Genomic DNA, 17,612 nt, shown 5'->3' on the forward strand with positions numbered 1-17,612 from the left:
TTCAACATTCACCTTTGCTTTATATGACGGGAAGATAATCTGATATTTGGAGATTTGAAGAATACAGTCTTGCAACTAAAGTCGTTTTTATTCAAACGAACTCTGCGGTCGGCGCTGTTAAAGCCAGTGCGAGTGTGGTTAAAATTGGGATAAACTTAACATGACATTATAAAGTGTAGATTTTTGCTATAAACAGTTCAACGTAATTTAGTAAAAGAAATAAGTACATAAATGTCAGAAGGAAAAGCAAACTTATGATGTGTATTTTTGTCTATAAATAACAACTTTAGTGTGTATTGTGGATAGATAAAATAGAGAAAAATAGTGTGAAGAGGTAGACTATAAAGGTAGTGAAACTTCATCTCTATGAGCTGATTGAGAGGATTAAGGGATATTTTTCTTTCAACCTGCCACACTGGGCTATTTTTCCTCCATTTGAATAAGTGAATTGCGACTTCGCTTCCAGAAATCTAGACTACCCTACGAATATTTCTACAGTATGTCTAACATTCGTATCTCCTAGTTCTCCATTCAGATTTATTATATACGACGGAAAGATAATTTGATATTTGGAGATCTGAAAAATGAAATGTAACCGAAGTCATTTTCACTCAAACGAACTCTCAAGTGTCGGTGCTGGTGAAGTCCGTGGAAGCCCAATGTGATAACCCCTTTAATCGGCGGTACCGCCCACCTACGGCACTTTTTCCGCCAACTGATGAAGCCCGCAGCTTTCAGGAAGAAATTTGATATGTTCCAGGAAATTTCCAAATCAAATGACATCCTATGTAAATTGTAGAGAGAACAAAATAATTTAACATAGTGATTTTATTACATGCATAACTTGCAACAGAATAAAGACCATGAATAAGAAGAAAAGAAAAAACAAAACTTTAAGATAAAACAACAAGTTGTCAGTTAACCTCCAATATAAACAAACACCAGCACCGTAAAGTGCAGCAATGGCCAGCCACGGGACTCGAATTTTTTGGACAAGAGAAGCAGAGACGAGCCTCATAGAGGCAGTGAGTTATCATCCAACCCTATGGGATGCGCAAAATGAAAATTATAAACTGAAAGGTCTCCGCAAAAACCTGTTCGCATCAGTGGCTGATATCATGAATTCAATGTACCCCCAATTAGGAACATTTACCTCAGGTAAGTTGTAATATATATATATTATTTAAATTTATATATATTATTGAAATACACCTATAGTGACTTCACTAAGCCTCTGACTCTGAGGGAGCCCCGCATGGTTAGGCTAAGTTAGGTTAGTTCAAGTCATTCATTCACTTTATTGACCCAATTGTTCAGTCAGAATTTTAAAATTAAATTAGTAGGTTAGGCTTATTTTATTAATCCTCAAAGATAGAATAATCATAGTCTGCTACTGACCAGTTGTTTAATGGTTAATGAACAGATGATTGTCACATTGTGCATCATAATCATGGTTAGAAGTGTTATGAATGTTAGAGGAAAGTATTTTCAAAATTTTGTGATTAACTGTCTTTTCAACTGCAACTTCACTTTAACATGGTGCATAAATGAACACAAAGTTGACATAAAATTAATTAGATTTTCACCATAAACATTACATTGTATGCTAATACATATACATACATACATATACCAAGGCTTTTTTTCCCCCTTACCAGGGGGGTAGCCAAAAAGGACAAGGCACAAAAACATTCCCACCCATTTCATCCCCGAAAACACTCCACACCCCTCCACCCTCCCTCCCATCTTAGCACCTCCTAGATGACGGGTCATCCCTGCACCCTGTCCACTGCCCTGGGTCAGAAGCAGTGTTGCAGGACACAGCACATCCACAGCAAGGCCGCTTCATTAAATCGGCGACCCCCCCTCTCCGTCCCCCCATATAAAGGAGAGGACGGGGAGAAATCCCTTCGGGCTGCGTCAAAAATTTTTGCTCACACACACTACCTCACCCCCATTCCCCCGTCCAATCCACCTCATGCATCACAACATTTTCCATATACAACCATTCTCCATTCACCCCTGTCTTCTGTCCTCTCCCGTCCTTCCTCAACCGACATTCCCCTCTTCCCCAAAGCCCCCTTCACCCCATCCATCCATCTCATCCTAGGACATCCCCTCATGTTCACTCCCTCCACATCTGCCCTCCATACCTCCTTTACTAGTCTTTCTTCACTCATTCTTTCCATGTGTCCAAACCATCCTAATACTCTTTCATCCACCCTATCTCCCAGCTCCCTTTCCACCCCTGTTCTCCTCCTCACTTCCTCATTTCTCACTCTATCCAGCCTAGTAACCCACATCATACTTCTCAGACACTTCATCTCAAACACATTCAAGTTCCTTCTCTCTTCCTCTCTCATGTTCCATGTTTCTGCTCCATACAGTGCTGTTGGCACAATCACTCCTTCAATTTTCCACATAGAGTTTTGGACACTTGGAACAAACTGGATAATGAAATAGTATGCGCAAAAACCATTCATGAGTTTAAAAACAAACTAGACACTGCGAGATACAATGGCGGGACAACACGAGCATAGCTCCCCTTCCCGCAAAATACAACTAGGTAAAAATACAGTCTCCTCTTAGCATCCATTCCCAGATTCCTATTCCTCATTACACTTTTTAAACCACCAAGGCATTTACTCGCTTCTCTCAATCTACATTCTACCTCCACCTTCACTCCACCCTTTCCTGCCACATTTGCACCCAAATATCTAAAACTATCCACTTCCTCCAGTTGCTCTCCCTTAATGCTCACTTCCAGATTACTGCCACTTTCACCCCTTGTACATCTCATCACCTTACTTTTACCCACATTTATCTTCAGCTTTCTTCTATCACACACTCTCCCAAACTCTGTCACCAGCTTCCTCAATCCCTCCTCCGATCCTGCCACAAGCGCAGTGTCGTCCGCAAACAACAGCTGGCTCACCTCCCACTTTTCTCCATTTTCCTTAACCATCTCCAATCCCTGACCCACTACCCTTGCATTCACCTCTCACACCACCCCATCCATGTATAAGTTGAACAGCCAGAGTGACATAACGCATCCCTGATGAAGTCCCACCTTTACCTCGAACCACTCACTCTCTCCATTTCTAATCCTGACACAAGCTCTACTACTCTCATAAAAAATCTTGACATCTCCCAGAAGCTTTCCTCCTATCCCGTATATCCGCATAACCTCCCACAGTGCCTTTCTGTATGCTAATATAAAGCTGTTATCTCTTTCAGATATTGTACGCAAGAAATTTGGAAATTTGAAAGATTATTACATCAGAGAAAAGAAAAAGCGTGCTGGAGGAGAGGCAGTACCAAAGTGGGAGCTGTACAAGTTACTGGAGTTTCTGGACAAGTGCTCTGCATACAGCTCATCATGTGACAACCTTACAAATAACCCTGATAATGTAAGTACAGAATAAATCACATCTGTGATGTACTGATCTAATAATGCATTTTTTATTCTAGCTTTTCTTATTGTGTAGTGTGTATAACATCATGGAATAAAAGTAGTGTTGTTGATGGCCACTTAATCATGTAGAGCACAATAATGATAGTGCGTTGATTAGGCTGGTTTCAAAATAGATTGGTATTGTTTGTCAAAGTGAATGTATCATGGTATCACTCATAATATATTACACTCATTTCTATTATGGATACCTGTACACAGATCACTATTATTGGCCTTCTACACTCTCCATCCATTCTTGCACTTATACCTTCCACTCCTCCAATCTCCATCTGAGACACCTTTTCAATCTACAGAAATTTCCTCCAAACTCTTCATCCATTCACACTTCAGATTAATCTGCTACTTCATTTTTTATTTTATTAGTTAATTATCATTCCAGCTTCCTATTCATTTCTGGCCCACCTTTTGCAGCAAATCCTGATATGCCCTCTTTTTTCCCATCTACTGCATCCTGTGTCATATATCTACTATGCATTCTCCCTTTTGTACCTTTGCCTCCTCTAAAACTATTTACTTTTGCTGTAGCTTGAGACACTACACCCATAATCTAGGTGTAGTAGATCTAACATCTTAAATTCTTATCCCAACTACTCATACTTTCATTATACACACTTCTCTCACATCTTTCTTTCTCAGCTTTTCATTTGCTATCATCTCACTAGCCCTTCCTCCATCATTGCTCCTATCAGACTTCCATCTATCTTTAACCTTCTCATAGTCAATCAAATATTTTCAAACTTATCAAATACTTACATATTAAGTAAATAGTATTAACTCTCATTATTTCATATTTCAGTACAGTGTGTCACCTGAGTGCATGGTTCTGTTGTCTGTCAACAGTTCAGATACCGAGGACTTCAGTTCAAGCCCAGCCAACACAGGGAACAGTCAAATTGCAGAGAATGCAATACCCCACCAGGAAGATGTCAGAACCAATGCATTGCCTCTTAATGAATTTACTCAGATGTCTCAGCTCACCAATGGGATTTGTAGTTCATCAGGTGACACAAGTTCTATAAGTAATGCACCCACCACAAGTACTCCCCTAACACAAAAGAAACATACAAGGGCACTAAATACTCACCCTAAAGATTCCAATACTTCTAAGTTTTATGAGCAATTAAATGACATTATTTCACCTGAACAGGATTTTGGGTATTGCACAAAAGAGCAAGGCAGTGAACAGGACGGTGAAAAAGATGATGAGGATGATGCTGCTAGAAAAATTCCACTCCCTCAGCAAGAATGCCATAGACGTAAAAGAAAAAACAGTAAGGAAAATCACAACAATTCATTAGATACTCTTATGAGATACTTAGTAGAAAAAAAGAAGGAAGAACATGCTCCTGAACCAATTGATACTTTCTTTTCATTGATGGCAGCTACTGTAAAGAAATTCAGTCCAGCTGATCAACATTTCATGAAAACAAAAGTGTTTACATTAGTAAGTGAAATTGAAGGAAGATACATTTATAATCAAAATGCACAGACCCATGCACCACAGACACAAAATATATGCCCAATACCTACGCCATCACATGCTCTGTCACAGTACTCTACTTCCTCTTCCACAAGATTGAAGCAACGTGCTGTCATCGAATTCTTGACAGCAGAGGGTGTCACTTCAAAGGAAATTCATCGAAGAATGCAAGCCGTGTATGGTGCCTGCATTGATGTAAGTACTGTGTTGTTGGATCAATGGGTGTAAAAGTGTTGAGGTGGGAACACTGATTTGCATGACAAAGAGTTGGACAATCATTGACTCCAATACATCAGCATCATCACTTTGAACTTTGTTTTTGGCTGAGCATTACAAAGGATTACAAAAGCGGAGCATGTCGACAGGAGACCTTTTGGTCCATATATAGGTCGGATGTGAAAAAAAATCATAATGATAAATAAAAACTAATAAAGTACATAAATGCATAGGTATAGTTAAATGATAAACAGTTAAATAGTAAATAATAATAAATTGACATATAACTAATAATAAATGAGAAGCAAATAATAATAAACAGACAAATGATATCAAAACAAACAATATAAAATAAATTATAATCATTACAGCATCTGGCTTAGGTGTTTATCTAAATGATTCTTAAAGCTTCAAACTGAACTACATTGCACTGCCTCTGCAGGAAGTTTATTCCATTCATTAACTACATGGTTGGCAAAGTTGTTTCTACCCACTTCCAAATTAAATCTATTTCTGGACAGTTTAAGACCATTGTTTCTTGTCTGATTCTGGTTCTGTGTGAAAATTGTGTCACTTTTGATGTTGTGAATACGCTTTAGAATTTTAAAGACCTATATCAAGTCACCTCTAAGTCTATGCTTTTTTAAGGAAAACATTCATATGTTGTAGTTGATTTTCGTTTGATTTATTTTTTATATTTCGAATCAGTTTTGTGGCTTGCCGTTATACTTTTTCCAATCTGTCATTGTCTTTAATGAGATTCGGTGACCATATGGAAACAGCATATTCCAAATGTGAACGAACTAACGATTTATATATCTTGTTAATGAGTGATGGACTTTTTAAGTCAAAAGATTGCACAATCAGTCCTAGAAACTTATTTGCTTTTTCAGAGGCTGAAATACACTGCTTAGATGGTTTGAGGTCATTACTGATAATAACGCCAAGATCTTTTTCACTATCCTCTTTTGTTAATGAATTTCCAAATAACTTGTAATCGTACTTACTGTTATTTTTACCTATGTGCATTACCTTGCATTTACTTGTGTTAAATTTCATTAGCCACTTTTCAGACCATTGCCAACATTATTATTATTATTATTTTATTTATTTATTTATTTTTTACTACACCTTGAACACAATTTTGAACTAACCTTTGCCACATATGTTTTCACCCTCAAAATTACGACCAAGGGAGAATCTGGTGTCAACAATAGGCATATCACTCATTCCCAGTCATCAGGGGATTGTTTACTGCTTAGTAGCCCAATCATTTGCCAAAACCACATACATTTACTTCATGTTTTAAATGTATTTGTATTACAGGATGAGGCAGGGGTCGGCAGAGCAGGAGCAGATGGCGTCATTGGTTTGGGCGACAGTGAACCAAAAGTGTACGTTGATGTGGCTGAACATTCTGAAAACTCAACAAAAGGAAAACAAGCTACAAGTGATACTCGGGAATGGCACAGTGCCAGTGATAGGAGGAAATATATGAAGATTGAGGATGATACTGATGAAAAGATTGACATTTCCCAGGAACATACAAGTGTTGAAACTAATGAAGAGGACATTCTGCAGAACCGGAATGAATCCATGGATACTAGTGTTTATATTAAAGAAGAACCAGATGAAAGCAGTAGTGTGTGAATGAGTCCTAATTTAGTGGGACTATCTGAATAAAGATTGACAGTATGTACCAGCACATGGAAATTTTGGACAGCTATCAGTGAGGACCGTCTCCCCTATGTTTGTCTCCTATAAACACCCGCCTCCACCTGTAGCTCTTTTTATTTCTTAAGAAAATGGGCAGCCTGTAACTGCCTGCTATGTTTAAAGACAGAAATATTCCCATGTGGAGTACAAGCAATACAACAACCAATCTTTGAAAGATCTATGGAGTGGCTTGAGGACTTGTTAGCTACATTGGGTCCATAGATTACTGTTAGGAGACTCTTAAAATAACTGAGTGAATGATTGTTGGAAGGCTCATGCAATTAATTGTACCTAATTGTAGTATACAGGAAAGGAGCAATTCTCATTAGGTCCTGTCTCCTCCGATTTATCATACCTAGCCTCATATTCATGTAGTTCGAACTTAATCTACATACTTGATTTCAAACTACATATTGATCTAAATTTATGTGTTGTGTATTGACCTTCATAAAGGAGAAACGTGTGGTGTACTTTCAGAGAGAACATGGATGTATATTAATGATTCAAAGGATAAAATATAATTTTGCTAGTGTTTTTTATCTTTATTTACCTTCATATAGCTTGTGAGAACACAAAATATTGTAACTTTTTAAATATGTTAATTTCAAGAAATATACAGGTTGAGTCCCAATTTAACGGCAGCCTTGGAACTTTGGGAATGCCATTAAAACGATTTTGCTATTAAACCCATTAATTATTTTTAGATACTGGTACAGAAATACAGGTAATAGGAGGTGCTAAGATGAGAGGGTAGTGGAGTGTATTCAGGGATGGAATGGGTGGGAATGATTTTATCCCTTTTCCTGTTTGGCTACCTCCCTTGTAAGGGGGAAAAAGCCTTGGTACATGTATGTATGTAGGAAAAAATTAACTATACTTACATTGTTTAGCTGGCTTCTTCCACTTTCAAAGTGAGGATTCTTCATGCTGTACAAGATGATTATGTACATGGAGGACTGGGATGCAAGGCTGATGTCTTGACTGGCTTCAGGGCTGATGTCAGCAGGCTCAGTGATGTCTGGGGTCTGGTGGGATGGAACTGACTGGAGTACTGCTCATGACAGACACATTGTCTGGAGTAGATGGCCCAGGGAGTGGCTCAATGTCTGGAGCACATGAAGGGCCTGGTAAAGGCTGAACGTCTGAAGTTTTGTCACACATTTTCTTAAAAAAATGTCCTGGATCTTTGTTTACTTCAAGTATTTTGGCTTCTTAATCAAACAGCTCTGTATGTTATACGTCTACATAATTTGGTGTTCTGTGATGAAAGAGCACTGCTCCAGAGTAGTGATTAATTGTTCTGTCAGCTCAATGGTCCTGTCGATGGAAATCTCAGGGGGGTCATCATTAAGCTTGTCATTGTCACTCCTCGTGTTAGAACTCCTCTGGTGTCGTAACCATTCTCATTATTTCTGCCAAAGATAACTGGTGGATAAGAGGAGCATCGTCATCTACATCAAGCCACTCAAGTTTCTGTGCCACTGAGCTGGTGTGTACTTTGACATACTCCATAATCTCCCCCACAGTCTGCTTTGCCTCAGACACACGAAAACCTTCTGAGATACTATGTCGCTTCTTAAACCTATCAAGATATCCGGTTGACAAATTAGATTTACCTTTGATGTTCATTTCTTCAAAAAAAAAAAAAAAAAAAAGAGCTGGCCTGCTCTAGGATCATGTCTCCATAAACTTTTACACCCTCAATATGTACCTGCTGAAACCACTCCGTCAGACATTTTTCTAAGTACTCATATTTCCCAGGCTTCATGTGTTTATACATGCTCATTTGTGTTTTACTTTCACTTTTGGCAAAATACGACAATAACTGCACTTTGTTCTTTCAGATCATAAATAGTAGATGAGCCAACACCATAAATATCACATACCTTCTGGCGCTGTGGTTAGAGTTCTCGCCAGCCACTACGGCGGTCCGGGTTCCACTCCTGCCCAGGGCTGAAATAATTTCAGTATCTCTTCGCAGTGGGGTGTTACTCCAACTCTCGTGGGCAAGGAGTTGGGTGTATGTATGGACACATTATTACCCATAGATCGGTCATACGAACTCTGAACTCTCATCCGGGAGGTTTATAACTGTCGATCACGAGTCCAACACGTGAGCTAAGACCATGGTGAATCATAGCTTTCGGACCGACACATCACTGTCTAATTTCTTCAATAACTCCACTTTTAGCACAATTGTGAGGGACATCCGCTTTTAGCATCTTGACCACATTTACCGCCAACTAATGGTCGTAAAAATAAGTCAGTATCCACGAGAGACGCTCCTCACAAAATTCGAATCTGGTAAACACAGTGCTGCCAAGTTTTCCTGACGAAATTTCCCTAGCTGCGCATTCAAATTTTCCCTGTTTGCCTCAGAATTCCTCTATATACTCTAGAAAATAAAAGACTAATAAGTTTAATCCTGGGAAAATTTCCCTAGTTAATCTTGAAAATAGTTTACTATATTTCCCTGTGCAAGACAGAATTTCCTTAACTTTATCTGGTAGCACTGTGATTAACAGCGTCCCTGTTATGATGCTGCGTCAGCGGTAAACACACGCTCTGTTCGGTCGCCTTTGCCGAGCGCTCACAGTACGGTACACTATACCGCTAAACGTGGGGATGACGTTAAGCCCTACGCCTATTGCCATAATAGTAATTTGTGCCACTAGACCCGGGATTCCGATAAATGCCGTATCGTAAAATCGGGACTCAACCTGTAACATGACAGAAAAAAACAAAAAAACACATTAAACCACTAATGCCCGTTTAGGGAAAAAATCACTTAAACATGTTTATCGTTAAAATTAATTGCCACCTCCCATTACCCTCTACATTTTTCACTTCCATGCAAAACTTCTTACTCTCTTCAAAATTTGCTGTCAATCCACTCCCACATGCCCTTCTCTTGGCCTGTCGCCTGGTTTCCCTTCATCTTTACATGATATTACTTTTATGTATCTTCGACTCTTCGTTTCCCTTCAAACCTACGCTGTTTTCTTCCAGCTATTCTCTACTCCAAATCGTTTCAATCGGCTCATGGAGATCAGGTTTCTCTGCCTTTTTATTCTATCTCTTCTCAGGACTCGCCGCTAGAGGGCCAACGCAAGCAGACGTGTAGAGAGAGCTCTACCGATTTCGGAAAAATTCCAGAATCTACGCTGCAACCACCCACCAGCAGTCGCAGAGAACGATATAAAGGTACAGTGCATAACCAGACAAAATTTGGGAATCCGTGGTGCTTGGACTTAGGCTGTAGAATTGGGAAAAGTTCAGTCCTACCTGGCCAAACAATCCATATCAGGGGTTGCCATTGTTGCGCATGCGCACTGGTGCTGGTGTGACATAGATATGTCACATCAACCACCACAGTAATTTTACGTCACACCCTTGAGCCCAATCTGCCTACCTACCAAGGTAGGCAGCATGGAACCTTCTGGTCCAATCTCCCTCGAGGCCATTGAGGCCGACCTAGCATTGAGCGATGAGGATGAGATGAGTGAGGAAGACAGTCACTGGCCACGGTTACCTAGACACGAACTCCGTAACCCATTAGCTCTAATGTCTGCGCTAGACATGTCACGCCCCACAACTACTCCCAAACGTTCCATAACCCACACCTCGGACAGCAATAGTGCGCCTTCTTCCCCTTCTGCCAAATCCTCAAAACGATTTGAGACATCTACTGCCCAGGGCAGCATATCTACATCAGACCATAGCGATCCACGCCCTGTAGCACAGGAGGCACCCACAAGGGGGACCTCATCGCTGCGTGATCCTCCATCCCCAGCATTTGCTCCCAGGGCTGACTATATCAAATTCCGGTTCAAGACTAACCCCTCAGTGGACATAAAACTTCGATGGCTGAATGAAATAAACAAAGCCTTCAAACTTGACCGTAAACTAGCTGAGGTGAAGATGGCAGCAATTACATCTCAGTTTGTTTACATCTCTCGTAACCGCACAGATATTGTCAACAGTGTTACGAAAGGAGAGGTACTGTCCATCTACCTTGAGGCTCAGGACTCGCAGGAAAGGCCTCGCAAATATCCCACATACCTCTTAACACGTTACCCGGTCAATATTGAACCAGCCTTGGCCAAAGAGCTGCCGGGCACCCACTCAGTCAGAAGATTCCACCATAATGGCACACCCATCAACCGCCTGGTAGTGACTTGGAGCCTTATAAAGCCACCACCACCGAGTGTCTACTTCAGCTTCCTTCCATGCCTACCACCCTGTGAACTTCGTAGGATGAAAGACGAACAGCCATGGTGTTACCGGTGCTGGGGCATCGGTCATATCTCACGGTATTGCGCCGCGACCGAACGGTGTGCATGGTGTTCGGGCCCTCATGACTCCCGCACTTGTTCACACCGCGCCCCTCCACCAACTGCTGCTACCTCTGACTCGGCTTCATCACAATCCCAGCCTCCCCCACCAGACACCTCGTGCTGGAAATGTCCACGATGTCATCAGACAGGGGTCAACGCCTGGCATGGTTGTGCAAAGCGTCAGCAAACCACCAATGCACCGGTTGTTAAACACACGGGTCACACTGAGTCACCACCACCTCCTCCCTCCGTCGGTAACCTCCACTCTACTTCTACTGCCTCCTCGGACTCCAAGCAAGTAGCTGCACTTCGCGATGCAGTGGCAGCCCTTAAGACTCGGGTCGCGACAATGACCGCACGTTTCGATGCAATCGAAACGTGCCTGGATAGTTTGGTTAAAAAACAGGCCACATGTGAGGTGACACTGAACTCGTTGGTTGAATCACAACAGGTAATTATTAACACCATTAGCACCATCACGGAGAAGATGGATTTTATTGCTGCAAGATTCGGCAATCTAATGGGACCTTTCGCAGTGAGCAAATTGATACCAGACACCGCCAGATTTTGTAATTCTTGCCGGAAAATAAATACTTTTTTGGGCAAGTTTTATAAGCTTACAGAGGTGTATCGTTGTACATTATTGTGTCTGAAATTTAAGTCAATTAATTTCATGATTGCAAACGGCATATAGCATTGTTTGAGCCTCTATTTATAATCACAGATGATATTCGTAAAACAGCCTATAATTGTATCAAGCCAAGCAATTTGTCATTTTCTACCGACTTCATTGGACGTATACTGATATATACTTTCATTTGAGTGCACCAAGCAATAGGCAAATCCATGTAATGTATCGAAAATATAATTTTGCATCGAAGACTTAATTTTTTCGCTACGATAAACTTTGTCTTTCTCTTATTTTTTCTTGAATCTGACGTGCAGTTTGCCACGGCATACGTAAAATTAGTCATATTTGTTTGAAAATAGCTCCCAGCAGATCTAAGAGGCTATTCTTTACAAAAATGTCGTTAACTTCGTACGTCCGCCACCACTGTTGTTATCTTTTATCTCACTGATTATCTTCATATACAGGACGTGACAGTGATATCCATTATTTTTCAACACTCTCAGATAAAATGCACAAACCGAAATCAACATCCTCTTATTTTTACTGCTCATAGTTACTTCAGTAAAAATAATTACCTATTTTTAGTTTTACCTTATAATTAAATTAACAAAGCCTTATCACACACCAGTAAGTAAAAATTATAACATTAAGAGTCATGTTTTTAATTTTAAATACATTTATGCAGCAATTTATGGCGTATCTTTTTTAGATATCGGTCTCCAAATTAGCTAAGTCACCCCTTTGCCTCGTGAAATCCGAGACAATTGAAAATTCTAGCGCTAATAGTCTACGAGCCTGACTGCGAAAGGTCCCATTGCAACCCCACACAGGGAGTCTCCCCTACGTGACACAACACCCAGTGACCCCCCCCCCCACACACACACCACCACCACTACCCCCCACACCACCACTGCCGGCCGAACCACCACCGTTGCTCATACCTCCACAACCGCCCGAACCACCACTTCTTCATCACTTGGTCGCCGATACCATAGAACTAAAATTCAATAATCAAATGAAGCTACACGTCATCTCATGGAACGCCTGCGGTATCGCAAACTGGGCCAAACGTACAACACTTAAAGGGTACGTGCACTGTCACCACCCAGACATTATCTTCATACAGGAAGCATTTATAGGCCTCGCTCCACCAAACAGGGATGCACCTTTGCTCAACCAATACGTATCGTATGTACATCAGATCCGAAACGGATTAATTACGTATGTCCACACCACCGTCCAGCATAGCTTTCTTCAAAATTCTATGGACAATAACACGACTTATCAGCTTCTAGAGGTAACAGTTGGCTCCGGTACCATAAGGTTATGCAATGTGTACGCTGCACCGAACGGCCTGAATCCAGCTATATTTCCAACCCCCACCACCCACGGTATGATTTATCTAGGAGATTTTAATAGTCGACACCCTGCTCTAGGAGATCTCACAGGCATTATAAATCGCAACGGGACTCGACTTCTGGAATGCATTCAACGCAACAGGCTAACTCGCTGGGACACGGCTGGCGCCACGCATGCTCGAGGTGGTACCTTAGATCACGTCCTTACGTTTGGATTGGTGGCCTCCCAAGTCCGGTGTTCAACGATACCGACACTATTCTCCGACCACGTAGCACTCGGCGTCCAATACACCCTTCCTACCACGCCATCCCCAGTGCACACCCGTACACGCATCGTACTCCCACCTAAGTACTGTCCCACATATATTTCATACATGACAAACCTCCTACCCACATTTAACCACCACTGTCCTGAACAGTTATATTCCTCCCTCGTTAACGCCACACATACTTTCTACACCCAATACGTCAAAAAGCCACACATCACACGTCATCCGAATACACACACTTGGACACTAGACAACCACATCGTTCAGGCGGAGAGGAAAGCGATGGAGGATGGCCTTGCCTTTCAGAAAAGACCAAGTCCAGAAACTCTACACCAGTATCAACTATCAAGAGATGAGTTGGTTGCTCTACAGCGTTGTGTTCAAACGGATTCCTGGAAAAAACTAACGGACAGCATTAACCATCAAACGAGCGTTGGTACCATGTGGCACCTCATCAACAAGGTGGTGAAGAAAAAACATCACAGTGCCCTCCATCATAGTCCTACACAGTTTGCACAAGACCTTGTTGATGCCTGGTCAGCACAGGCACGAACCTTCAACCTCCCACCATACATACACGACGCTCTCTCCACCCACAAAAACTATCGTGCACTCCGACTAGCCTCTGCCTTGCAGAAGACCGATGAAGAAGAGGAGATAACCCAACAAGAGCTGCGAAGAGCCCTCGCCAAGGGTAAGGCGACCTCCTGGCGATGATGCATCACCTACGCCGTCCTCCGAGTGCTCCTGGACGTACCTGGTAATCCCCTCCTCCAGCTGTATAATCTCTGCTACAACTTGGGATATGCACCACGGGACTGGACTTACAGCACGATAGTACCGATTCCTAAACCTGGCACTGACAAATTCCGACCTGTATCTCTCACCTCTTGTTTCTGTAAAGTATTGCAATGCATTCTTCTATCACGTCTGATGTTCCGGATACAAGATAAGCTCTCGCCCCGACTGTACGGCTTCCTGCCCCAACGAGGAACACACCACTGCCTCATGGAACTCTACACACGCCTCTGTTCCACCAGTGTAGTGGCTTTCATTGATTTGAAAAGCGCATTCAACATCGCCAACAGGGACATTATCCTCGACCAACTTGTTGACTTTGGCATCAAAGGAAATTTACTGAGGTGGATAAGAGGATACCTGCGGAACAGGAACACACGTGTATTGTGGGAGCGTACAGCCATACCAGAGTTTGAACTCGGTACTCCACAAGGAGGAGTACTCAGTCCATTTTTATTTAACATCCTTATGCATCGCTTTCTCTCTCTGCTTCCTGACATAGACGGTACAACAATCACTTGCTATGCAGACGACATATGCATTCATTCAAGATCACCACAAGACATGCAACGTTTCCTTCAATCATTTAATTTGTCATCCTCCTCATGTGGGCTGGTCATCTCACCAGAAAAGAGCAGAATTTTATCTTTTCGCCCAGCAAGAACTTTACCAGAATTCACTATTGGCAACACCATCGTGCCATTGTGCTCACAGTACCTTTACCTGGGGGCACCAGTTCGTATCACACCTTCTATCCCAGCAAGACAACGCGTACATCCAATTGTCCAAGACCTGATAACCCGGCTACAGAGACGACTGACTCCTCTTAGGTGGTAAGCCAACAATATTGCTGGAGTGTCCATCCCTGTCGCCAGAACTATATACATCACGTTCATTCGATCAGTGGTTGATTACCTCTCTCCCGCACTTATTCAGCTTTCCAAAACTACTTTGCAACCACTTGAAAAATCCCAAAACCAGGCAATGAGGCTCATCTTAGGCTGCCCTACCTCAACCAGGATCGCCAATATGCAGCAAGAACTTCGTCTACCACCAATTGTAGAGATAATATACTCAAATGTTACCTACTTCACTATCAAGTGCCTGCACTACCCCCACTTATCTCCCCACTTTTGTCACACAATCCAGACCTCGATTGATTTGACAGAGCCTCGACCTCAGCTTCGTCCCGGTGGCTGCTCACTGGGCCACATCAGTTCAAACATTCGGAGGCTTAACATAAACATTTTAACAGAGAACGAGGACCCTGGCCTCCCACCTTGGCAGACACCCATGCTAACAGTCACCTATACTCCAACTACCAAGTCCGACCTACCACGGCTCCAGAAACAACTAGCCTTAGAAACTATCGCCGGTCGGTCATCTTCTCTAAATGCGGCCCATCATCTCTTCACTGACGGTTCTTTGCAGGAGGATGTGCTGTGTATTTCCCCAGCATAGAGCCACCACTAGGGGGCTGGGCAGGCCGTCGACTCCCTAATTCGTCAAGCTCCACGTATTGTGAGTTGCATGGGCTCCTGGACGCTGTTACTTTGCTGACACGGACTGGAGAAAAACGGCTTGATCATCTGCGTCTCTCAGTCAACCCTCCGCGCGCTCTCATTTACCAAGCCTGAACACCAAAAAGTGGTAACACAAATAATGCGACAACTGGCCACAACTCACGAAAACTCACAGATGGTACACTTCCTGTGGATTCCATCCCATATTGAACTCCTAGGCAATGACACCGCTGATCGGCTAGCAAGGACAACTTGTAGTATGGATCCACCAGCTGCCACTTCTACTACTGCCTTCCTACCTTCTTACAAGCGAACGGTGAGACAAGCTGCCTACTCCCCTACTCGCCACCGTAGCAATGCTGAGAGGGCTACAAGTGTATCCATCCAACACTACGAGAATTTTCTTCCTCTTCCCTATAAGTATAGACGTAATGGACTTATTGTGAGTGCCCGACTCAGGTTCGGCTACAGACCAGTGTGGCAAGTGGGTGAGACCGAAGGTGTACCGAGGTACTCTTCGTGCAGGCTGTGCAACACCCCTAATGCCAACAGTCTAGAGCACTACTGCATTGATTGCCCCACGATAGCCCCTTTAATACCTCATCGACAATCAGTTCTTGATGTCTGTAAATATTTGCTTGAAGGTGATAAATTAGAATTAATCCTATTGCAACACCTTCACTTTGGTGGGTGTTAAACTGTACATAAATAAATCAGTCAGTTATGATTCGGAAATGTTTTAAGTATCACTAATAATCTGTATATAGTTATCTTTTGCACTAGGTTTGTTGTTCCCTGGACATAATAACAAGGAATATCTGTAGTATGGATCTGCCAGCTGCTACTACTATTGCCCTATTATAAATGGATGGTACGATAAGCCACCTACTTCCCTACACGTCACCGTGGTAATGCTGAGAGGACTTCAAGTGTAACCATCCAACACCACAAGAACGTCCTTCCACTTCCACATGCATACAGATGCAGCGAACTTCTGGTGAGACCAAGGTCTAAATATACAGGTCAGACCGTTTAAATTATTGTGCGCAGCTTCTGACGTCATTAGGCTGGGTCCGTTTTCTCTTTGTGAAACACTGAAGAAAACTGTGAAACGCCAAGGAAGACAGGAACTATAATATTTTATATATTATATATCATATATATTATATATTCATATATATAGACAGGAACATTTTATTAGACAGGATATATTTAGACAGGATATTTTATATATATTTATATATATATTTCATATAATATTTGTCAGAATATAACTAATTGCGTGGAGCGGTGCGAGCGAAGACAACGACATTCTCGAACGACGGACCAGCTTCAACTGACAGCTATAGGACCCGCCAACCCCACTTTGAACAGCCAGGTGACGTTCACGGGCCCGCTGCGCCAACTCCCTCGAAATTCGGTCGGAAGTGGTTAGACCTTATACCCTTAGATCTTGGGTGAGACTACACATGCTATGCGTGCCCGACGCAAATCCGGCCACCGCACGGTGTAGATGGGTGAGACCAGACAGGTGCCGAGGTACACATCGTGGAGGCTAGGCTACACCCTATATCCCAACAACTTTGTTACCTCATCGACGATTACTTATAATATATGTAAATATTTGCCAGAAGGTGATCACTGTATATATACTTTTGTATCACCCGCACTAGTGGGTGATAAATTACAAATAATTCCTTTAGTTATGATTCGAGAGTGTCCTGTGTGTCACTAGTACTCTGGACATACTTTTGTACTAGGTTTGACGCTCCTTGAGCGTTATAAATTGATTAAAACAAATCTCTCCTC

The 17,612-nt window shown here is 42.2% G+C and overlaps 1 protein-coding gene across 1 annotated transcript; it reads left to right on the forward strand.

The window, feature by feature from the left end:
* The first annotated feature begins 401 nt into the window (after positions 1-401).
* On the forward strand, positions 402-7,419 carry LOC143034410 (uncharacterized). The gene is made up of 4 exons (XM_076200419.1): positions 402-1,158; positions 3,238-3,410; positions 4,272-5,150; positions 6,498-7,419. The coding sequence occupies exons 1-4, from the start codon at positions 963-965 to the stop codon at positions 6,819-6,821; spliced, it is 1,572 nt and encodes a 523-aa protein (XP_076056534.1). The 5' UTR covers positions 402-962; the 3' UTR covers positions 6,822-7,419.
* The last annotated feature ends 10,193 nt before the right edge of the window (positions 7,420-17,612 follow it).

The sequence above is a fragment of the Oratosquilla oratoria genome, chromosome 17 (genome assembly GCF_046742065.1).
Source record: "Oratosquilla oratoria isolate Oo_2021 chromosome 17, ASM4674206v1, whole genome shotgun sequence".
NCBI lineage: Eukaryota > Metazoa > Arthropoda > Malacostraca > Stomatopoda > Squillidae > Oratosquilla > Oratosquilla oratoria.